This window comes from Ascaphus truei, chromosome 2 (genome assembly GCF_040206685.1).
Source record: "Ascaphus truei isolate aAscTru1 chromosome 2, aAscTru1.hap1, whole genome shotgun sequence".
NCBI classification, from domain to species: domain Eukaryota; kingdom Metazoa; phylum Chordata; class Amphibia; order Anura; family Ascaphidae; genus Ascaphus; species Ascaphus truei.
Genome location: NC_134484.1, coordinates 192881399 through 192906709, shown reverse-complemented (window position 1 = coordinate 192906709; position 25311 = coordinate 192881399). Strand labels below are relative to the sequence as shown.

General features: G+C 39.4%; 1 protein-coding gene across 3 annotated transcripts; it reads right to left on the bottom strand.

Annotated features, from left to right (window-relative positions):
- Positions 1-3269: 3269 nt before the first annotated feature.
- Positions 3270-24112, bottom strand: SLC35B3 (solute carrier family 35 member B3). Of its 3 annotated transcripts, none has more exons than XM_075585735.1 (10): positions 23887-24112; positions 22317-22578; positions 21070-21191; positions 19567-19721; positions 15320-15427; positions 12979-13076; positions 8182-8274; positions 6947-7058; positions 5600-5669; positions 3270-3970 (listed from the first exon to the last, which is right to left on the bottom strand). In XM_075585735.1, exons 2-10 carry the CDS (start codon positions 22515-22517, stop codon positions 3820-3822), a joined length of 1110 nt encoding a protein of 369 aa, XP_075441850.1. In that variant the 5' UTR covers positions 22518-22578; positions 23887-24112; the 3' UTR covers positions 3270-3819. The 3 variants fall into 3 exon arrangements, with proteins under 3 accessions (XP_075441850.1, XP_075441849.1, XP_075441851.1); XM_075585734.1 differs by having other exon boundaries at positions 23909-24112; XM_075585736.1 differs by having other exon boundaries at positions 23999-24109.
- Between the last annotated feature and the right edge of the window lie 1199 nt (positions 24113-25311).

Sequence of the window (25311 nt, the reverse complement as noted above, 5' to 3'; positions counted from 1 at the left end):
TTGCAATATATTTTGTATTTTTAAAAAATATATATCTTTAGAGTCATAGCAAGAAAATAACTGAAGTGAATTACGTGTGATCTATACTTTCATTTAGGAAAATCCTGTGTGTGCCCTTTCTGCTACAGCCTTTTCCTTTTATTTTTAAACAAATTCATAATTTCAAAACTTCGAAAAAAAAAAAAATGAACCTTTTCCCCCAAAATATGGACGGAATTGGAGTCGTTTTGATGTTTTGCTAAGATTGCAAACAATTTTGTTTTTTGGGGGGCAATTTCTTCACTTTTGGCTGTTCACCAAGATTTGCATTGTTTGGCAACCTTTGCAGTGTTTGTTGAAGATAAAATGCGAATTAAGCTTTTGTAAATAATTTCATATATAAAGATCAATGTGATCTTTATATATGATCAAATCACCACCGTGAGAATTTAATACCTTTGCAAACATTCACAAAAAACACAGACAACATTGCGTATCGAAGTCAGTGTGCCTCGTACATACTTTTCAGGAACAGATTGCGTCGATTAAAAAAAAAAAAAAAAAAAAACCCCTGCACTTGGTAACTTGTACCGCAATACAGGGCCGGTGCGATAAAAAAAGTCATTTTTCCTGTTCTTTAAATTCCACTGATCGTGAAGCAATTTACGTAAATTCTTGAGTAACCAACATTCAGGAATAGTTGCTCCTTATGCAATTTGAGTAGTGGCGACTGCATTCGGAGTCCCTCTTGAGAATGATAGCTTTATGTAGGGGAACAGTGGCTGCATACGCAGTGTGCGTAGCTGCGACTGCTTTCGGAGTTACGATTGAAAATAATAGCTTGTGGGGTTGGCGTGCTACACTAACTCCATGTTATCTACAATTCTCAGAGATGCATAGTTTATGGCGTACCATTTACAGTAGGCCCATACTAACTTCCAAGTTATTCTTCCCATTAGGGATTCCGTAAGCAGCCATGGCGATGCCAATTGTGTGCAAAGCCCCTATTCCCAAAGGGTAGTTACGCAAGAATTTACGTAAATTGCATAACTATCGCAGCAATTAAAAAAACAGGAAAAATGCATTAAACCCAGCAGGCAGTTCTGGCAGTTTCTCATGGCAAAACCATGCTAAAATAATAATTTTAAAAAAAAGACCAGAATTGTGCGCCCGAGTTTAAAATAACAGGCCCGGTCTGTTGGTGTTATAACCTATTTCAAAAGACGATGAGTATCAAAACATGTTACTTGACAGTGACAATGGAGCTAATCTTCTAAAATGTACTTTCCAGAAACTACTGTACTAGCACATGCTGCTTTTATATCGAATCTAGTGTCTTTCAATTGTAAAAGAACGTTTTCACATTTGTTTCATTCCTTCCTCCGCAAAAAAGGAAAAGTTCTGTAATACCACTTCACCCATCAGATGTACTTCTTCTAGGAGGCAATAAACAAAAGTACATTGGGAAAACATGCGAGTTTCCGCTTTGTATTTAAAAAATAAAACCTACGTGTGTAAAAAAAAAAAAAAAGTGAAACTGTTAAAAACCCCTTTTCAATACAAGCAGCAGTCGGTTCTAGTCAGAACAACAAATAATTAAATGGTCTCCTTTCTTTTTACCATTGTAAAGTCCCTTTACTGTTGGCAATCGCACCCTTGACATTTTTTGTTGAATTCTGGAGATATTAGTTGCTGTAACTTTGCTTAACCTGGGAGGTTAAATGGCCACTGCCAAAGCACTAATTAAAAGGCAGCAACATGTGTTTCACTTTTTCAAATGTTTTATTACAGGATAGAAAGATGCAGGGAGCTGAACTGCGTTAACTTTAGCTTCAGGCACCCACAGAGATATTTACCTTCCTTAGCAGTGCCGGTAGCTCTGCAGTCAGAGAAACTGTGTGCCTAACAATGGCAGCGTTTAAATGTCCCGCGGGCCAATACGAAGCAGTGACAAAATCCAGTGTGGCTTCCTATTGGCCCACGTGGCGGGACATTTAAACTGAAAAGAGATGCATATTGTAGATTAGGGGGCGCCGGTATCTCTGGAGCTGAAATTAAACAGTTCAGCTCTGGAGACACCCGGCTTCAACCCTGTAATACATTTTTTTAATTAAACCTGTATTGCTGCTTTAAGTGAACACATGTTGCAGTGGTATCAGTTGTTACCAGTAAAATTAGCATGTAAAATTCAGTAAACCCCACCGAAGATTTAAAAAAAATGAAACCGTAATAAATTATCACAACTTGGACCACCTGTATTGGGTTATTTTCTTACTTTGTATGGGGGGGAGGGGAAGGGGTATTAAGGCTTTAAAAGCAGATACAAAATAAAAGGTTATGGGTGTGTAAAAAAAATAGAAAAAACGCATGCATTACTAATGTGCAAAGTGAATCCCTGCGCTTCTCCCATTGGTATAGCAATAAATGGGTAATAAATATACATAGTGAAAACTAAATCCAAGACCAAGGAGACTTTTGGTTACATTCTTTGATCAAATAATGCCAAATACAGTGCATGTAAGTATCTTCACTGGTATATACTGCACATAGTTGCATAAGCTTATGCTTAGTATATTAACCGCTTCAGGGTATATTTCACAGAACATTTGTATGCATTTAGCATAGGGACCTGCTACTGAGACTTACCTTGACGTTTGTTAGCAGGCTTGGCATTATTTGATCAAAGGATGTAACCAAAAGTCTCCTTTGTCTTATAGATTTAGTTTTCACAATGTATATTTATTTCCCCAATTTATTGCTATCCCAATGGGAGAAGCGCAGGGATTAACTTTCTGTTTTTGCACATATGTATGGCCAATCCTGTCACCAGCAGCATGCTCCTTACATGGAGAAGCGCGGTGAATATATATTTGAATGCATTACTAAACATGGTCAAGAGAAAATACACAGTGCATCTATAGGTCTTATACTGCACATGTTCCCCAAGCCTACACCAGTTTTGAAAACAAAAACACCACTTGGAGTTTAATTTGCACACTTAGATTCTGGGTACGAGCATACAAATGAGCACATGGAGGGTATCCCTTTCTAGTTTCCAAACACCTTCTAAACCCGAGCTTGTCCTAATTCTGCAAGCTGCCGCACTACACGGATTGTACCTGTATTACTGCATAACAGGGCCACACAACACACTCACAGACACTTTTGTCCTTTTGGTCTATACTTTAACGCTGGTAGTAGGCAACAAACCAGACACACAATAATGACAAGAGGTAGGTAAAACAAAATGACAAAAATCCTCCACCGTAAGTAAAGCAAGGTTTCCAATCTGTGGTCTTTTGTTCCTTTATTCATAAGGGTCCAAGCGTGAAATGGAAATGTGATTTTAAAAAAGTGCCTATACCCACTCAGTTTACTTAAACTGATGAAATGTGATACATCTTAAAAATGATAGATTGTCATTTCCATTCAAAACTTCTTGGCAATTTGGTCTTTATACACTGATAGACTTTCATTCGCCATCTTACACACAACCCGCCCCCCCCCCCCAAAAAAAAATTAAACGCAAGAATTCCTTCCGAAATTATTGTAATAAAAATACTATGGTCCATTAGGGTCTCCTGCCTCTAAGTGAGAGGTTGCAAGTCTCTCAGACACCGCTGTGTTCCAATTAAAATGTCACCGCCGACTCGTCTACTGTACAATGCCCCCTAGTCAGCAGAGGTATGGAAATGTCTCTTATGCTCGAATATAGAAATATTTACTCCTCAGCTGTAACAAGCAGGCAATGTGCCTTCACCTTCTTGTTTATCCATATTCCCTTTGGAAAAATACAAGTCATTTAATGAAAAAAAGAAACACCTCGAAGACAAAAAAGGGCTATACAGTCTGAGAGAAAGTCCGTGTTTTCCCTTCTGTGCCTTTCTTCTTCAACAGGCCATACAGTTTGGACAGTTTCATTACATCCATATTCTTGCTGTAGACATTTAAAAATATTCCAAGCACAACCATCAAGCCAGACCATATATACCTGGAGGGAAAAAATGGATTTACAGGTTAATTTTGTAAAAGGAGCAGTTCCCCATACAGATTTTATTTCTTTTTTTACCCCCAAAAGGGGACACAGAGGTACTTCCCTTCCCCAAAGTCCCAACACAAAGAAACAGCAACCCTAGCAGATTAAGCACACAAAGCACCTCTAAGTAATCAATCTAAGAGTATGACAAAGAAAAAGTAGAGAGAATATAACTAGTGTGAAATCAGACCACAGGATAGCATAATCACAAGCACTTCTCCTCTCCTTCTCCTTCTCCTCTCCTGCTGCAAGGGTGGCTGCAGTCTTTGGGCTTTGGGGAAGGGAAGTACCTCTGTGTTCCCTTTTGGGTTCCTGAGGGAACGGGCCTGAGGAAGGGGTTTGTCCCTGAAACGTTGCCCCCCCCTGCTTATCCCCATCCCCCCCTTCCCCCGGTTTCTTCCTCCACCCCATCCCCACCTCCCATTATGTCATATTTTGGTTTTCGCATACTATTTTTTTTGCAGTATGTATTTTAGACGCTTTTGTGTTGGTCACATCGCTCCGTGGATTTGACTTGTGTTGACATTAAATATCTTTTTTTTTTTTTGGAATTACCTATTCTTGAGATTTATTCTACTAGTCAGTGAGTGCTCGAACTATTATTACTGTTTTGTAATTATTTAGGAGGAATTGGGTCCTTCTTTTTGTTCCTTTATTTGCACCCTGCAACCTGCATGAGATTATCTTATTTTTTGAGTGCTGTCTATCACTTGTTTTTTCTGTGAAGGTGCTGTCGTTTCCTCCCCTCCAACAGAGGAGGTCTAAAACTCAATGATCACGCGGGTCAACGTCAAGCGCTCGTCCTGCGTCAAGACAGGACATTTAAATAACCAGGAAGTACTGGCAGCACCGCTCTGGGAACCCCCTGACACGCACACCTTGGAATTCACCTTTAATTAGTGTTTCAGTTAATTTAGTTTAAAGACAAATTCTGCCTATATATACAATATATTCAGCGAAAAACATGAGATCACATTGAATTCGATTTCTCTTGTTGGAACTATACAATCTTGCACAAAACACAGATACTCTGATGACAATGACTCAAGAGGCTATTGCCAAATCACGATTGCAAAAATACCAAAAATCTTAAAAAAAAATTTTTTTGCTTTACCATTCTCATTAGAATTCAAACAACATTTGATCACACAAGCTGCATTCCAGGCCTCTAGTTGAAAACTATACGTGTAACTGAAAATATCACTGGAATACTAGAGAACAAATAGGGGGTATGAAATTCACTGCAGACCGAATTAAATACTTTGTTAAAAGAGAACACCAACAAAAATGTGCTTTAAAAAAACCTCAACAAAATTAGAGTAGACTACACTATGTCTATCTTTTGGTAAGAGAGTTATGGTTTAAACAGATTGGAAATTTCCAATATAAATTTTGTTACGACACACAGACACACAGACACACAGACACACAGACACACAGACACACAGACACACAGACACACAGACACACAGACACACAGACACACAGACACACAGACACACAGACACACAGACACACAGACACACAGACACACAGACACACAGACACACAGACACACGATGCATTTATAAATTATGTACTTACTGAAAAGTGAAAGGTTTTGCAAAGAACAAGAAGGAAAGAACAATCGTCATTGCCTTTCTCCCAGTTGTTACTGCGGAAATTAAAAAAAACTATTAAATGAATATATTTTCAACATATTAACAGTTTACAAGCAAATTGATTTGCAGTTTATATGTGCAAATACATTTCTATTTGTTATTGTGTAAGGCAAGTTGAATAGTGTTAAACTCTTTTATCTTTAAAATTGTGCCATTTGATCATATACATAAACTAGGTGACTACAGTTAAAATATTGCCTACATCCAATTTGTAATACACTAGGATTTCACAGTTTTAGCAGCTATAGTAATATTTTGTTTGGTATATTAACACCCTTAGCATGCATATTCAAATGTTCTCATTTATTAGGGACTACTTAGCATGCCTGTTCTGCGTACCAACATTGGAGTACAGATGCAGCGGCCATTATTGAAACACTTCACGCGGTGTATACCTCGGAATACCCATACCATGGCGCGGGATTTCTTCCAACCGTACCGCCTTAAGACGCGAGTGCATAAAATGGCATTTTAGTGTTCTGGTTTTTAAACACCTGAAATTGACACAGTAGCACAGCACAATTTATTCATTTCATTGCACACAATCCATGAAATTCAAACAAGGCAACCGCGATAAACACGTGTGCCTGGGGCGATTGGCGGTGTTAATGCCACGTGGAGTACAGCAGCGCACACGAAAACGGCTCTGTGATTTGTTTGAATAACGGCCGCGGCATCTGTATGTGAATCTTGTATATGCATGATGCATACTTATTTGTACTATGGTAAACTGAAGCAATTGACCTGACTAATGACGGGTGTATTGTCTAATAAATAGTGATATCAAGTTCACTACTGGCGTAAGCTTTCTTGACAACAGCAGAGAAGCAAAGGCTTCCTCCATAAGAGAATACTCCTTGGAGAGTTAGGAATGATTATATTTAATACTGTTACACATTTAATTGCCACAGAAGAAAATGAAATAATATAAAGCAGATGAACTTACTCAAACCCCCTCTCTAGATCTAGGTACCCTTTTCCAAAAAGAAAAAGTAAAGTCCTCATAAAGACACTTGTGTTTTTCTTCTCATGGCTTAAGTTTTTAATACTGTGTTATACATTATTCATATCAATAAAGTAACCCCACAGATATTGCCGTCTGCCAAGAGTAAGGCTCACAGATCCCGGTTCATCTGGTAGATATTAAGTTTCAAGATATTTTGGATTGTGCTTCTTGAAAGATCTACATAGAAACTATACTAAACGTTGATTTGAAGCTGAAAATGTTAATGTCAACATTACAAATGAGAGGTTGGAAATACATGCCTACCTGTTACTGCAAGAAGAGCACCAAAGAGTTTAATTAAAGCAAGTACAAAAGAGATTCCAAAATAGCCAGTCAGGGAAAAAAGGAATGCATATCCGTACGTCTGAAATGGGTACTGAAACACAGGGGAGACCTGGTTACAGCATGAAGAGCAAAGTCTACACAAGCTTTAATTCAAAACGACCTAGCATTGCAAGCCCCAGCTCTCCTGTGATGTTGAAGAGTAGTGATGACTTGGGAGCATGGATATTTTTGTTGCATACTACATACAGTATACAGTAGTATGGTATATTAAAGAGCTTTCTACCATTTATGTTGATCGTTGAGTGCAGGCAAGTAGAGGGCATTTTTAGCTTTCCATCGACGAGTGTCTCCCCTTAAAAATACTGAAATATTAACGTTATGAGGCCATATTATTCAATGAGAAGGGACGCTTAAATGTTTAGAATGGATTTAGGCAGGGGATGTAAAGAATAAATTGTGTTCATGATTATCCCTTTACTAAATGGTGCCAAGTGAATAGCTGGAAGCATCCTTTTACATCGGACTTAGCTATTGCCATTAGTATCAGCAAAGTCTAGTTACACTCAGTTTGGTGTGGGGGTGGGTGTTGGATCAGCTCTCAAAATGAAAGATGTTTTTTATTTATTTTTGAACTCTTCAAAGTAAATGCAGACCTGAAAACAACTTGCAAACAGAAAAAATGCCCATGCAACAGTTATGGCTACTAGCTCTGTTCAAACCAATGTATTTATTTAGATGGGAATATACTTTGAAGAGAGTGTCACACACGCAGCAGTTTTAGTGAAAGTCTGGACTCAATTCATAAAGCATTTACATATCGGATGCAAAGATTATTACTAGAATACTATTCTTATTTATAATGATTTATACTAAAACACAAAACTTGTTTCTCAAATTAAAAAAAATAAAATGGAATTTCATTAACTAATTATTGGGTCCAAAAGTTGGAAAAAAGGCAGCGATATACTGTATAGAATATACAGAGGAAACACGGATTTTTAAAAATATGTTTATTCTACCAATGAACTAATCGTTTGCTCACTTAATATAGGACTGGTTGTTGTACAGCACTGGCTACTCTGCAGCATAGAATATCAAGGTATTCATATTTTCTGCTGTAATGCACTATTGCTTTATATCCAAACAATACGTGGCCACTTGCTCTTTTTTATTCAGTGACAAACTGCCTTACACTGCTTTGCTTTAATACCTACCTTGGAACAGAATACTACCGCAGGACTTAATCCACTAGTGGAGGTCAATCCCAACAAAATGTAAACAAATCCTATTGAATAGGAATACAAAACCTGAAACATTAAAAAACAGACAAAGATGATATGGAACTCATGCAGTTAAATATTTGATTCATACATATAATGTGCTCCCTCTCACAAATCCCATCATTTAAAGCACGACATTTACTTCACGAGCATTGAAATTGCAATAATCGCACAGGGAAAGGTTTTGTCCCCATCAGATTAATAGATGGCCAAAAATAATTGCACCATCTGCAATTCAAAGAAAGAGATCCAAAAAGTTTTTTTGTCCCAGAATTTAAAGACAACCCTTTCTAACTTATAAAAATGCATATGCAAGTATATATTATATATACACACACACACACACACACACACACACACAGGTACACGACAGTGCACAAACATGGGGGGGGTTGGCTCCTACTTTGGGGTAGGACCATCCTACCAAATTAAGACGACCCTAGACCCTAGCACCTTAGTTATATATCTAGCCAAGCAAAGGTATCCAAACAAATTACGTCATAGAGCAAACAAATGCTTCATTAAATTTCCCTTAATTCCTCTTCGAGACAGGATAGTGCATCAGCATGGAGGGGACTCGGAGAAAAAACACATCCATCTGAAAAGATTTATATGTAGAACTTTCCTCCCAAATGTAGCATCACCGGAGGAAATTTTCTCAACATTTCTAGTGCCTTATGAACGTATTTCAGGAGGCCCATGTTGCTGCCTTACAAATAACGTCAGAAGAGGCTTGTGCTCCGTTAGCCCATGAAGTTGCCATGGCTCGAGGAATGCATCTTGTTTTTGAATGGATACTCCAATTGTTTTGTCTTGCAAGGTTCCTCAATACAAAGCTTAATCCATCTTGCTATAAAAAAAAAAAATACAGAGGCAGCACATTACCTCTCCTCTTCACAAGTAAAAGGATATACCCAGTATAATTTCTCTGATATTCTATAATTCTCTGTATGGTTAACATAAAAGATAACGTTCTAACCACATTCAGACAGTGCAACTCTCTTTCTTCCCTTTGGTATTGGGACTAAATGAAGGAACAATTATTTCTTGATTCATACGAAAGTATGATACCACTTTTGAATGAAAAATTGTGATACTATGCGCATGACTATTTTATACTCATGTATTCTGTAATATGGAGCACTATAGGATATAGCTTTAAGCGCCACAATTCTTCTGACCAAGGTAATGAATATATAAAAAAAACACAGCTTTCAAAGTCAGATACTTATATGATGAATGTAGTAGCAGCTAAAACATTCACTAACACTTCCAAGACTATATTGAGATCTGAAGCTGGAACTACCTTTAGTGAATACGCCCATGCATATTCTGGGACTACATATTTTTTTTAACCGCCTTACTGAAGCATTTCACATCTTTCTGAATTGCAGGTGGTGTTTCAAAGAATATACCATGTGCTTATACATTGATCCTACGGGAATTCAAACTAAGACCTTGATCATAGCCTTGTTGCAAGAAGTCCAGGATATTATGGATCTGGGCTCTTGCTGGATATAATGATTGCAACCGGCAACATTTCAGAAAAGAACATCATACCCTGTAATAAATTAACTAGACATTTAAAGTCCTTTAAATGATGCAGACATAATGCAAAAAGTTGAAGAAATACCTTTTGTTTTCCACCTGATACATCAGTAAATAAGACTTCAACATTTGACATCTACCCAGTTGTGTTGTTGTCTGAAAAGATCTTTAATGCCACTCCTAAGAGATGAGAAAAATGCAATACCACCCAAATCTCTAAGATATTTAAGGGGATAATTCTCTTTTGATGACCAATTTCCTTGATCATAAGCTTTTTGAAAAAGCACTCTCCAGCCTGGTTTGCTGGAGTCTGGATATATTATATTCCAGTTTATTATCTTTAAGGCTCTTCCTTTTGTCAGGTTCGGAAGGTCGTCCCACCATCTCAGGCTCTCTGTGACTAGATGCGAGAGATTAATCATTTGGGAGTAATACAATGGATTCCTGTCCTCAAAGAAAATATTTGAAAAAGGCCCAAGATGCCTTTGTGCCACCACTTCTAATGTTAAGGCAATCCTTGCATACTGCTCCACTGAAATTACACTTCAGTATCACTCTTTGAGCTGCTGCGCTGATCTTCAGAGCTTTTTCTTGGGGTAAAAACACCTTTCCCACATTCGTGATATGTTCCATTCCAAGAAGAACTAATGTTTGAGGGAATTAATGACTTTCTCCATATTTATTATCCAACCATGATATAGCAGTTAATGATCTATACATGTGTCTGTGTTTCTATGTACGTACAGTACATGCTCTGATTAAAAGATGGTCCAAATAGGGTATAACAAAGATTCCCTGTTTCCAGAAAGGAGTGATAACAGAACGTTTGTGAACGTTCTTGGGACTGTAGCTAGCCTGAAGGTTAGAGCACAAAACAGATAAATGCCGACTGCTCACGCAGAATCTCAAAAATGTCTGGTGGGGTGACATGATTGGGACATGCAGGTCCCATCCTTTAGATTGACTGCAGCGAACATGTCCCGTGGCTGGAGTATATTCCCTACAGACCTCAGCGACTCCATTTTGAATAGTTTGACACAAAGATTGATTGATATACTTCAGGTCTAGTACCGGGCAGAAACTCCTTGTAGCCTTGGGAACCATGAACAGGTTGAAATATGTTCCCCTTTTGCTGTTCTTTCGAAACCTTCAGAATTACCTGCTGCTGGCACATCATCTGGATAGACTTTTGTAAAGCTAGCTGTGTATCTGCATCTGGGAACATTCGATACCCAGAACAGATTCTCTCCTGGAACGTCTAGAGCAGTCTTTTGTTACCATCTCTAGAACCCAGGAGGATTCAATGTCGTCTTGATCCATGCATCCCTATATGCAGATATTCTTCCTTCTGCTAAAAAGATATTGAATGGGACAGGTCTGCCATATTTCAGCAAACTTTGGAATTATCTGGCTGAAGACGTGTTGACTCCTTCCACGAACCTCAGTTTGACGGGCTGGCTGAAACCTAGATCTGTGAAAACCTCTTCCTGGCCTGCAAGATCTGACATCTCGAAATTTCTTGGTCTCTCCCGCAGAAAGAACAACTCTTTATTTCCTGAAGCCCGATAAGATGGTGACAAGTGGTTCAGCAAACAAGTTCACCTGAAAAAGAGAAACCAGCTTGTTTTCCAACAAGACATCTGCAGCACAGGTTCTTAGTCTAAGGCCGAGTTTATAGTGCTGGCGACAGCGACGTCACCCGTCGCCATTAGCGAAAGTTATAATTTGATTTTGAGCGACGTTGCTGGCGACAAGGCCAGTGACGTCACGAAAGGGGGCAGGCCGCAGTCTCTGATTGGTTTAGAGACAGTCACATGTGGCGACTGTCTCTAAAAAAATAAAATAGACCCAGCTTCAAAAATTTGACGCGACAACGTGCCGTCGCGCTTATTATAAGCGCTTGCGACGGAGTCAATGTATTTGTTTCGGAGTGAAGTCGCATCGCAAGGCATTATAAGCGCAGCCTTGGAGAGAAACATTCTTTATACACTCAGAGAATGCTTTCTTGGAAAAATTAGGAGGCAATTTCCCATCACAAAGAGCACAAACCGCAGAGTAGTGCTTCATTTTAGCTACATATTTCTGGGTTCAGGTCGTTATAACTTCAGACTTCATGTTGAAGGCTCAGGGGAGTCCCCAAAAGCAGGCATAATACAGCTTGTAAAAACAGCAGCAGACACTATACACCTAGCATCTGTGAAAAGAAAGTGAACCTGTGCCATAAAACCCTATGATCAAAAGCTTGGCCAGATCCTGGGTTTGTAGTTTGTTAATGACTTGGCTAATCCAACCCCCAAGAGGGGGTGGTCTGTTGCCATGCCCCCACTACATACTTTCAATTTGTCTTGCACAGAAGCCACTTCGGAATGCAGAATCTCACTTCCGTTTGGCCTAACTAGGCCTCAAACTGCATCCTCAAGCTCACTTGGTGGCCCATAAAGAATACGCTGTGCCAGTATGTAGGGACCACTTCGTTCCATAGACTGAGGCCGATTCGGGCGTTGCAGCATTCTCCCAACAAGCAACTGTAAAAATGGCGGCTCTGGGAACAGACCCCATCCGGTGTGAGCGGCCAGAAAAAGATATCCATGAGGCATCTGAGCGGGGAGCAACCCAGCTACAGCTGAGGCAGGCAGGATCAAAAATAACTAAGGTGCTAGGGTCTTAGATGTTTAAGTTGGAAGGATGGTTCTAACCAGAAGTAGACGGAGCCTACTCCCCATTTGTGTGCACCGTCATGGGGGACGATAGAAAAATATCTATACAGCATATACACAACCTTCCACTCCCTCTGTGCAAAGATTCCCATCCTTTTCCCTGTACCCCACACTCCTCCATTTGCATGGCCCTCAGAACAAATTTGCCGTACCCACTCCGCTGGCTGCGTCAGAAACCATTTGACCGGTGTAGGACACAGGAAGGAGCGCATCCTACGGCGGTCATGCTTCAGGCACAGATGATTCAGACAAGTGATGCTGAAATGACTGACAACCACAGCCAGCAACTGGAGGAGAGAGGCACCCGAGGTGCGGGGGAATGCCCGGTCGCCTGACAAACATTTTAGGCTAATGTTTAGACGGTAACATTGCATACAAAAATAATGTGCAGAGAAACAAAAGTAAACACATACAGCACATTAAATAAAAAAAAAATAAAGTTTTTGTAGAAGAAGGGAGCATATACCATTTCTGAATTAGATCCATTGTGTAGTTTCATAGCTTTTTCTTGAACATTTCCTATGACAGCATCAGCACACAGGGCCAACGAGATAAGGAGCACACCTTAAAGAAAAATGCAGAAGAAAAAAAGGTGTCTTTGAGGCGACACACACACACACACTTTACATTTAATAAAAGAATTATGTTGGAGTATTTGCCACTGGCTCTCAATTTTACAAGCTTGTATAAAAACTCTAAAGTAAAGAATTGCATCAAAGAAGCGGTTACGTCTACATGCAACAACTTCATTGCTTTTTTCAGTTCTGCTTTAAAAAGGGGCAATACACTGCGTTTGTTTCCCGAGATAGATATAGGATTGAAGCAGCAGTTGAACCCCATTAATTTCAGATCCGGGGATTCCTTGCTTCAGAGACACTTTCCTCCGAAGGAGGTGTCGGTATCTCCTGCAGTTTAAAGCTCACATGTCACATGGGCCAATAGGAAGCTGCATCAGGTTACATCACGGCTTCCTATTGGCCCAGGAGCTTTGAAGCTCAGCCATAACGCGAGCCCTGGAATGAATACCGTGACCCACTATGGGGAGGCATGCATCTCAAGAAGCAGGGGGTGCCAGAAGCTGAAATTAACGGGGATCAGCTCGAGACCCCTTGTTTCAAATCCATTTTTAAAAAAAAAACAAGCATACATTTTTTTTTTTAAAGCATTGCCTCATTAAGAGATCTCTTCTTGATTTTCTTCCAAAGCAGTTTTTATTTAAACAAAATTCTGATTCGTTGCTCAGGAGGAGATTTAAGCATTTGATATATTAAGCGTCCAGAAGGTGAACATCATGCTCCCCCCAGAGCCCATTGCAGTCTAAAGGTTAACATGATTGCCTCAGTCTAGATACTAAGAAAATCATGGATTTTTAAAATTAGAAATAATAATAATAAAATAGGGTGCAGGACATGCTACAGGGGTGAGATACCAACATTGGAGTTAAACCCTTACAGGCATCTAGGGGCTAGATGATGCTTTAAAATGACGTAGCCAAAAAAGGTGTTCATTTAAATAAAAAAAATAAAAAAATCTATAGCCAAGACTGGTTTAACACAAACAATGATTGGTGATCATAAAAACCAGTGTAAACGCTGCTTTTTGTTGAACTTCATTTGCATCACAAAATGGTTAATGCGACCTACACTTTAATGCAGAATAAAGAGCATAGTCCTTGAATGGAAGTCCTAAACCAACCAGGGTTTTACGATCAGAATATTTGCATGAGACAGCACAAGAGTATTTTGTTTATACAGTACTTGCTGAATAGTTTTGCTTCCTTAAGGCAAAAATGTCATCTGAATAGATTTGTCCCTCACAATGTTCAAAGGAATCTGATTAAATTATGTAAGTAGAGCTTCAGCTGGAATCATACTAGTTTATGTATCAATGTTTCCAAGAAATTTATGAGTAAAAGTCAAGTGAAGTCAATTTGGCATTTAGTAACTAGCATCCAAACTGCTACCCCTTAGGCAACTGAATCCGGAAGAATTTTTCATTTGAAAGTTAATATAAAATAGAGTAAGTAGTATGTTTTCTGAATGCCTCGATGCCTTCAAGACTTTTGCTGGTTTATGCATTTACCCATGCATATGCTAGTGTCAATATTAATTTAGCATATGTTACCTTGCAAGCCGCCTTCGCAAAGAATAATATGTGGTAATAAACTACAGTATTCAAACTGTTTTTAGCCAAGTATTGTCTTTTTACCACTTTAACGTTCCAAGAAACAATATGCAATATTATGAACAGATTGTCTTTTAAAAAGAAAAAAAAAAAACAAACAAGACTGCCAATTAGGACTCATGTTTGGAAGTTTATTTCTATGTACAGCTCAACCCCGTTATAATGCGATCCGTTACAACGCGAATCCGCTTATAACGCGATGCTAGCGTGGCTCCCAATTTTCGTATTTATGAATACTTTACAACATGATTATCGGTATTTTAAATACTTTATTGTACATTATTTCTAACGCGATCCGCTTATAGCGCGATGTGATTCTTTGGACCCCAAGCAAAGCGTTATAAGGGGGTTGAGCTACATACTGTATGTACAAACTAGTATGTGCACATTGTGTACTGTACATGCAGATTAATACAATACATTTCTACCACTGCGCATTACAAATGTACTCAGACCAAATAAACTGAATATTTTCTATATGATATTCATATCACAAAACATTTATATTTCTTGTGGTGAATTCTACTCACATTTTCACAATAACTAAATGACATATGCCTTTGGGTGTTAACAAGGAAAGTCTCAGCTTTGTGATGCACATAAATTAGAAGTCACCACCTTACCTGTTAAGTTGAAGTTGGGTGCTACTGTGCTGTCAGCCAGTGTAAACCATATAAGACCAAGACTCATACAGACAGCTGCTCCCACATCTGCAACATTATACCGCTTTCCTGTTTAAAATACAAAAGTAAAAGGGGTTTCATTAGAAAGGTTTCATCTTGCTACACCCAATACTGTAGGTAACCTACAGATCGCAGAACTGAAGTTGTGTGTTCTGCCACATATTGTATATCAATTACGCATGCTACATTTTCATATATAAAAAGCACAATGATTATATGAATAGCTCGGCTAACCAGAGTGGAGATTACAGGGCACAAAGCTAGCCTTCTGAACAGTACAAAGCTAGCAACTTGCCTTTCAAGGTTCCCCCCCCCCCCCTCCAGTGAACACTAGAATTTTACTTTGCAAATGTAAGAGAGCATTATATAAGAGCAGCATCTGCAAACACCTTATAACTTGTGGTGTAGCATGATCTGCTCTAAACATGGTCAGGATTCCCCATTCATCATAGTGACAACATTACAATGTACCTCACCTACATTCCTGCCACGCCACCAAGACTCACTGGCTTGGTGTAGCCTGAGGGAACAGTGTATATCTACTCTATTTTAAAGCTGCCGTTTAAAAAAAAAAAAAACACACACACACACACACACACACACACACACACAACCCCCCCCCAACCTCCCATTCAATATGTGCATCAATACAATCAGCACACTGACAAGTGATTAGCTGAGCTGCAGATCAATTCGTTCTCCTGTAATCGATCGCTTGATCCTGGTTATTTAATTCTGTTCTTGCACAGCATTCTGGCAATGTAGTCCTGGAATATGATTGACTGGGCAGTTACTAGATACAATTGGTGCACTGCTAGAGAGAGGGGGCGGAGCTCAAGAGCCAGAGCCTACAGTATCAGAAGGGGAAGGGACTGTCACTTTAGAAATGCTTCCTACATTAGAAACATTAAAAATGTCTTAAAAAATTTAAAATAAATGCTACAAGTATTTTCTCATAGTACAGAACGGATTTAAAAAAAAAAAAAAAACACACGTAGGATATTGGGTGAACTGCTGCTTTAAGGGGCAAAGGAGTACATTGACAGTCTTTACTATTATACAACTGCAATCCATAGCACATTTTATTAAAGGAAAAATAGTTTTCAGGTTCCCAATACTGTCAAATTAGGCTGTCGCCCTCAGCACCATTGATCACTGTAGAAACTTGTAGCTGAGCATAACAATTTCTAGGCAAAAGTAAAAAAAAAAAAAAAAAAAAAAACCTTTTATGAATAATAGATGCACACAACAGAATTATAGTATTATAATCATGTATTTGGTATATTAGGTATCAATTATTAATAAAATGACAATGGTTCATAGGAATTGGTTTGCTCCACTATAGATCCCATTATGACAGCAAAGTCTCCATTTAGCAATCTTAGAATATGTGGCCTGGCATAGCAACAACGATTTCATATTCTACCCAGTGTCATGCTCGGCAGAGGTTTCTTAAAATTTGACAAATCTGTTACCCAGAGTGGTTTGCACCTCATAAAACACTGATGCGGAGAGATATAGCATTTGACACGTCTCATTACTGTGTGTACCAAGTGAAGTGTGGTTGACGAGATTACCGGAAAAAGTACATCTGGTACTTCCTAGTTATTTTAAAACGCCTGCGTCACCCGGGAGATTTAAACCTCCATTTTGTTCCCCCGGAGGGAATAGAACTAACACTACCTTCAGTAGCAAGTATCTTGGGAACCAGGGGGGTCCCCAGAACTGAAAACAGCATATTTCAGCTTCGGAGGAAGCCGCTTCATATCCATGTAAAACATTGTTAAAAGCAGCAACCCACGCTGATCGCCATTTCATTTACTTTAAGGTCTTCTTAACCTTTCAAACAATGCTTTACATCTTTTAAATCTGATGCTGTGTTTAAGAGATGTAAATGTAAAGTGTCTGGGAGTTTAAAATGAAGTGCTTTCCAGAGCCCAGCAGTCTAAAGGCAACTCGGATACCAAAAAGGATTAAGAAAAAACAACATTTTTAATACTAACTTTTTTTTCTCCCTTCTAAGTCTGCGGACATGGTGCCGCAGCCCGTGCAGAGGCCGAGGGAAAGCGGGTGCTTTCCCTGGCCATACCAGACGGGCCGTTCCCAGTGACGTCACGGAGCCGTGTCTGTCGCATTGAGAAATCAGTTAAACTAATTTCTCTCGCGCACCCTCCCGCTTCTAGTCGCACGCCGCATGGAAGCGAACACTGCCTTAAGGCAGTCTGTTCACTCAGCGTGCGGACGCGCGGTCTGCCATACCATGTCCGAGGCCTTAAGCAGGACATTCTTAGGAGGCAAGATAACATTCCAAGTTAAACTCATATAGGCTTCTGGGGGCAGCGTAAACAAGTTGGCCATGGTCACATTAAGCGGTCGCATAGCAAAGCCTCCAAGCTTCAGAATCATTATCACCAAGTTGCTCTAAAGTGTCTACCTTGAAGTAGTACAGGCATATCCTGCATTAACGTACGCAATGGGACCGGAGCATGTATGTAAAGTGAAAATGTACTTAAAGTGAAGCACTACCCTTTTTCGACTTATCGATGCATGTACTGTACTGCAATCGTCACATACGTGCATAACTGATGTAAATAACGCATGTGTAACAGGCTCTATAGTCTCCCCGCTTGCGCATAGCTTCGGTACAGGTAGGGAGCCGGTATTGCTGTTCAGGACGTGCTGACAGGCGCATGCGCGAGCTGCCGTTTGCCTATTGGGCGATATGTCCTTACTCGCGAGTGTATTTAAAGTGAGTGTCCTTAAACCAGGGTATGCCTGTAATATAAATTGAGGGACGTAACCACGCTCTCCTATGGCTCTTCCTAATATTTTGTTGTTGTTTTTCCCCCAGGACTAGCAGCTGTGTTATCTATTGGGCACAGGGTTAGTTTCTTCTTGTAAAGCCTTTCAAAATGGTTAAAATCCCTCCAAACAAAATTGAGATAAAGACTAGGAAGTAAACCCATGTTTTTACACGCGATCTTCATAAAAGCAAACATTTAATACCCAGACAGCAAAAACCCTGTCAAGAGGAACCAAAAAAAAAAAAAAATTAAGTCATTTGGTTACCCTCAGTAACAAGTAGAAAAATGACAAGCTCATATCTCTAGGGCTGTGTTTTTCAACCAGGGTTGCTAGGAAGCCTTGGGATCCCCAGGCATCCTTACAGGGTTCCCTGTAATTTTCAGGTCATAAAATTGTACCAAATACAGAATTTACAATGCATCTGATTTCAGACTTGCTGTTAGAGGGGGTTGGGGTTCCTCAGAATTTCACCTAGGGTTCCTTAACCAAAAAAGGGGTTGGAAACCACTAAGCTAGGGGTTCTAAGCCAAAAAAACATATGTACAGAGCATAATAATAATAAAATAAAAAAGTATGCGCTAAACACTTTTGTTTTTAGCTATTAATCACAGAATCTTTACCAAGTAAATTTGTTTCTTGTAGAGATTATTTGCCTTTACATGGTACCGCTACAGAGGTGATTTACACCGATATTAACGCTTTAAGTTAGAAATGCTGGCTGCTGTGTCCTCTCACAGTTCAGGTGATATTACTCATTTATTGTCTAATTTTGAAGTTAAAAAAAACTTATATACATTTACAAACTTATCCAGAACAAAAAAAATTACTTTTGAAATTTAATGTGGGAAGGGTATGTTAACTATTCAGGGGAAGAGGTACGAGCTGAATAAAAAGGAAGCTTATTAAACACTGCGTATTTATAGCATAGACAGAGACCACGTGGGACAATGCTGGTCCTTCATCCACTCAAAGTAACACAGCCCTGGGATAATTCATTTATCACCATTCTATTTAACTACATACAGTACAGACTAGTGATATGTTTAAAGCGTTGTACCCGATGGTATAAGTCTGTAAAAAAAATGTTTCCAGTCATTTATGCATGTAGCAAATCGGTTTAAAACAAATGCCTGAAGTTCCTAAGGGGGCCTCAGTGTGCCTGAATTATCCTACTTTGCTCAGTGATGGAAACATTAATAAGCACATTAGAACTACAAAATAATGAAGTACTTAACATTTCAGGTGTAGATGAAACCTTTAGTGCTTAATTGAAGATTCCATTTATTGTAAATAAAAAAAACAAAAAAAGCAATATTTCAGTACCTTCCCAGGGACTTTCATCATACGTTTCTTAGTCTTTAATTTGCCAGAGGGATGCATACCTTGAATAAAAACTCCTCCAATCATGACAGGAATCAGTTTACAGCATTTGAAAATAACCTGAGTAGGATAATTCAGATATCCCAGGGAAGTGTTTGATAAGCCCATTGTCCCCACAGTGAGGAAAGCTATGATCATGTAGGTTTTTGCAGGTATTCTGAAAAAAAAAAAAATAATAAAAATAATAACATGCATCTGACACACACACACACACACACACACACACACACACACACACACACACACACACACACAAGAGTGTCTGCTTTTTACACTCTGGTCTAGTATAGCTTTTTGTTTTCTGGCAATATAATACAAATATTTATGTAAAGGTATTCACAAGTACCAGACTGTGGGAGGTGGGAGTTCCCCAGATGTTTATTTAAACAGACTTGTGTGTAAAACCCTGGGAATGACATGCAGATGTACAGTATGTGACTGAATATGGAAATGTGGGTTTTGACTGTCACATTTAGTCAAGAGATTAATTCACGTTGACAACACTTTCAGTCATGCTCATACTGCTTCTTTTTGACAATTGCCCTCACTTGATGCTTTTGACATTCTTAATTGATACACACATTAGTGCCTAGAAAGACCCCAGCTTTAATACTTGTGTGAATGTTGTTATTTTACTACAGGCCCATCTTTGCTGTATTCCGTTTATGACAAAGGACACAAACTTTGTAAAGAGCTAAAATATTGGAACTTTGTATTTAAATCTGATCTTAAAAAACAAAAAAAAACACAATCCCCTCAGCGTTTCTCTTCCTTAGGACATGATCCTGCTTACATTCTTGTGACTAAATTGGATTGATTTTTTTTTACTCAAGAAGAGGTTGATCAAGCATGGGACATTCCTTTGCAGATGTCCATAGTCACCAATATTGCTGATAAGCACAGGAGGGGGGAAAACAAAAACAAACAAAAAAAACCACACCTTATGCAAAATCAGCAAGCAGGAAATGGAGTCATAAATTAGATTTGAAAAGTAAAGAAATGTTTTTAAAAACGGTCCATTCAAAATATGCAAACATGTATGGGATTGTAAAGCATACAATGTATTTAGAAAAATAGAAAAAGGTTAAAGAATAGGACAATAATACAATAAGGTAGAGACCTAATACATAAGAAAGAGGTGAGGTAATGGAATGTGTAATAAGATCTCGATAGAGTAGACAGGCCAACATATTGTGGTGCACACTGTAGATGCAAGGTGAATGTGTCAAGAGCTTACACCATAAGCAATGGATGTTTACAATGCTGTATTAAAGCTGAAAACAACCACGTTTTACTACTAGTTTCTTACATGATGGGATTTTAATATCTACTACAGTAACAATATTATTTCACTGTTAATATTACATACAATTTATAAACAGCTAGGTTAGGTTGTATGCTTTGCATATGGATTACTTTTATATTCTTAGGACAAAAAATATTAACACATTTGGGCAACATAATTCACACAATGGTACATAACTTGATAATAAAAAAAGGTGTACCTTCTTCGTTTATCTTGAGTCAGCTGTAGTTCTACTAGTCCAAACACAGAATAAAATCCAAATTGCACTAATGTCAAGAACCAGCCAAAGGCCTTAAAACCCTCCACTGAAAAGATCAGCTCCTATAAGAGAAACAAACAAGGTGCTTATCAGAATTGCCAGCTATAAAAATATAATAAAAACTTAAAGCAGCAATTCCCCCTACATGTTTTTTTTTTCTCTTTTAGGTCGTTTTTTTCATTTTATTCAGAAGGATCGGAAGCAGAGAGGAGCTCAAACTGAGCTGCACTATTCTGAAGTCCTGAAAACCTAGAACTCTTCCTTTAATGCACCATTTTTTTTGTTCCCGTTTGGGTAGTCGAAATAGCTGCTGGCTCGGCCTGACTCCCACAGGCCATTAGGAAGCACAACATGGTCCTGATTTAGCCGCTTTCTATTGGATGAAGCAGAAGCCATCTTGATTTTTTTTTCTTTTGTTCCACGTGCAAATTAAAAAAAAATTCAAATAGGAATTTCTCAGGGATCAGGGGTCTCTAGAATAGCATTGTTTAGTACTGGAGATTCCTGGTTGCCATTTTGAAACAACAAACAAAAGAAAACAAAAAGGGGGGGGGGGGAAAGACTGCCGCTTTAAAATACAGTTTTGTTTTAAATACCAATTCATAAAAATGCAAATGCTGCTTCAATTACTTTCAAAACTTTACATGAATTTAACAAACTAAATGATTAATTTTCATGTTAAAAGAAGCAATATGGGTTACTTAAAAATTTTTTTTTTAATATATCTAGAGATACAGATATATAGAGATTACAGGTTTGAAGCAGGGGATCTCCAGAGCTGAACCCTCTTAATTTCGTTCCTGGGACCCCCTGCTTCCAGAGATACTTGACTTCTTGTGGGTGCCGGTATCAGCAGAGTTTAAAAGGTCCAGGTCACGCAGGCCAATAGGAAGCCTCACAGTATGACATCACGGCTTCGTATTGGCCAACGTGCAGCGTGATAGTTAAAAGTCTCCATTAGATTAAGGATCACAGTTTCTCTGTTTGCAGGGAGACCTGCACCACTACGGAGGTAAGTATCTCTGGAAGCAGGGGGTCCCTGGAGCTGAAATTAATAGGGTTCAGGGACAGATAGGTTCTGTCCTGTATTGCAGCTTTCAAGATCAAGTTACAGAATGCAATAAGAATATAATGAATGATTGACTATGATAAAACCAATGATTCCATATAATCACGGAAAGCCATACCTGTAAATATCCATAAATTAGATAAAAGATGAACACCCCCGCAACACAAATAAAAAATTGTGTAGGCTTTTGATACTGGCTGAGATTGATACCAAGCACCCGGATATCATCTACAGACTTGATATGTGGCGACATGGTGTCTGATTTTGAAGGAATACTGATGGAAATATATTTCCTGGAGTTGTTGAATTTCAGATCCATTGCTCCAAGCTCAGTGCTCTCACGGTCTTGGGATTCTACTGTCCGTTGTCTCTCTGACCAACTGAAAAACATTGATTATTGGTACAATATTAAAATTATTACACAAATCAGAAATATGATGAATAATTGACGCTCCTGTCTGTTTTTTGTATGTATCTGGTATGTTACATAATATAAAAACATATAAGACAAAGGGATAAATAAGTATATTTATTTGTACACACTAAATATTCACGTTTGTCATGCTTAAAATAATCCCCCCCCCCCGCCAAAGTTTGCCTTGAGTCTCCATCCTATCCACCCAGCGCCAAATTGTCTTCATTTAATTACTGTCCCTGGAAGTCGTATAAATGGATACACAGGCAGTATTGTCATATCATAATTCAATATTATGGATATCACAGGTTTACAGAGACATTCTCCAAGAACAATCCTAAAATTGTATCAGTGATTAAAAGTAGCAATCAACCCAAACATTTTAAACAGTTAAAAACTGATATTTTAGTTTTTGGTGATCTATATTGTGGTTTTCTGTCTTTAAAAGCTTTGGTTTTGCAAAGTCATCTATTTTACTGGCATCAGCAATTACCTAGGTAACTTCCACTGAATTAAACATCTAATAAACCATATACGAAAGTTAAGATAGGAACTGACACACAGTTTCACTGCTAAATACAGCAGCAAAGAACTGAACAGCAGAGAAAAATTCATTCTTGCTGCCAAACTTATGACACGTTTCCATCCATAGTTGTTCAGTTGAATGAATGGCATTAGTTTGGAAAGTTGTTTAACCGGTGGCGTAACAGAACGAAATTGTCGTTGTGCACATACTTTCACTGCATAATTTCAAACATTAAACTACAACAAACCTGAAAAAAATAAACAGGGAAATTAAAGGTTGCATACTTCAGGTTTCTCTATTTATACTCTTGGATTTTGGTTACAATTGCCACCAAAAATGAAGAATGGAAAGTGCATGTCCCCATACATACATTGCCAGTCCTTAAGAAACATAAACACAACTACCTTTATTATTATTATTATGAACTGAAATTCCCTGCCGCATGTTCACGCATAGAGGCACTGCACTATGACCCTTGAGACAGGACTGTTTGCCAGGCTACTCCGGGAAACCAAAACACAGTTTGTGCCTGCACTGGGCTCATGATCAGCCCTATAAAGAGGCGCACACACTGCCGCTCACTGCGGGCTGCACCATGAATGCATCAGACAAGTCCCCATCCAAACCCGAGCTCCTGGAGACCGCGACCTCCAAACACAGACCCATGATACTAATAATAATGATGATAATGATGAGATACAGTATACTGTAGCAGTATACAGTACAGCCCGGGTTACTCCTGCTTACTTTATATTACCCCAGCAATCACCTGTCAGCGGCGGCCGCCCGGTCAGCAGGCGCTAAACCCGACCATTGCGCGGCCATCCCGGGGGACCCATGGGGGCAGCGCCGAGGTTACCATGGGGAGAGGAGACGCTGCTGCTGATACCGGTGGCATAACCGGCCCGGCTGGTCACTGGCAGCTGTTGTGGATTGGTGCTAATGGTGACACGCACAGCCGGTTTCCGGGTTGGTGACGTCATCTCGTTGCCGGCGTCGTGGCGTCACGGGGTTAGAGAGATAGAAAGGGAGGAGGTGTATCAGCTGAGAAGCAGAGAGCAGCCACGTGGAGGGAGAATTGCACGGACCACAGCAATAAAATAATACAGCAATAAAATAATACAGCAATAAAATAATAGAATGTATAAATAGTTGGTGATGGTAACTAAATAGGCACTGAAGGGGGAGGGGGGTGTTTGTGTGCACATACACGGGTACAATCAGTAACATACAGACAGTAGTCCTCGGTTATCCAACGGAATCCGTTGTGGAAGTAGTGTTGGATAGTGAAACCGTTGTAAAGTGAGTCCCGTGTTAATCAGTGGCGGTGAGCGTTGGATAACACATTCCGGCGTCGAAAAACGGCCCTTAGGGTTGCATTGTAAAGTGTTGGATATGCCATTTGTTGTAAAGTGATAACAAGGACTACCTGTATATGCATATATTATACATTGCTAAATAATAATTATAATAATAAAGTCTCAGTATTGTTAACCAGCGATATTTGCTTAAGGGTTGGGGAAAGTGTTTAAAAAAAAAAAAGTACCCTGTAATATCTCAGGTGAGATATTTTCCTGGTACTGGGATAAGAAAATAGGAGTCTAAACTTAAGAAATAAAAGTTTTAAAAAATTAAATAACTGAAATATTCTATTATCTATCTTGCAAATCTCCAACTTTTATATGACTCATTTAAGTATAAAAAAAGGGGTGCCACATGTCTTCATGTAGCCGGGTCCCCTCTTACATCTTGGCCGGGAGGGGAGCGGCTGCAGAGGTGTCCGTTGTCACCGGAGCTGCGGGCGGACCGCCTAGGTGCAGCGAGCCGCTCTGGTGCTTTGGAGTTCTGCGGCTGTCCCGATATGCTGCCATTTTGGTTGCCCACGCATGCGCAAGAGAGCTCTTGCGCAGTGAAACAGGAGAGTTGCAGTGGCCATTACCAGGCTCCGCACTGTACCACATGTCCCAGCAGTGCCAGGGGCTGCTTACCACATGGGCTAGCACAGCCAATAGGGCTGCGAGAGTCATGGAGGAGAGAAAGATACATTTGGCGCACTTAGGACCGCGCGCCAGTCAGGAGCAGGACGGGAAGGGGTAAGGTAGTGTCCAGGGAGGAGTGCTCCTCTGGACTAGGCCAGATACCCCCATAGGTCCCAGCTAGGCCCCGACCACA

Bases quoted from the DNA above. Each gene is read 5' to 3' on its own strand.
- SLC35B3 (XM_075585734.1), bottom strand. From the start codon at position 23,964: ATGGCCGCGCAATGGTCGGGTTTAGCGCCTGCTGACCGGGCGGCCGCC. The intron at 21,192-22,316 runs GTATGGCTTTCC...TTTCTCTTATAG, and splicing joins TAATTTATGGATATTTACAG to GAGCTGATCTTTTCAGTGGA. The intron at 13,077-15,319 runs GTAAGGTGGTGA...TTTTTCTTTAAG, and splicing joins ACCCAACTTCAACTTAACAG to GTGTGCTCCTTATCTCGTTG.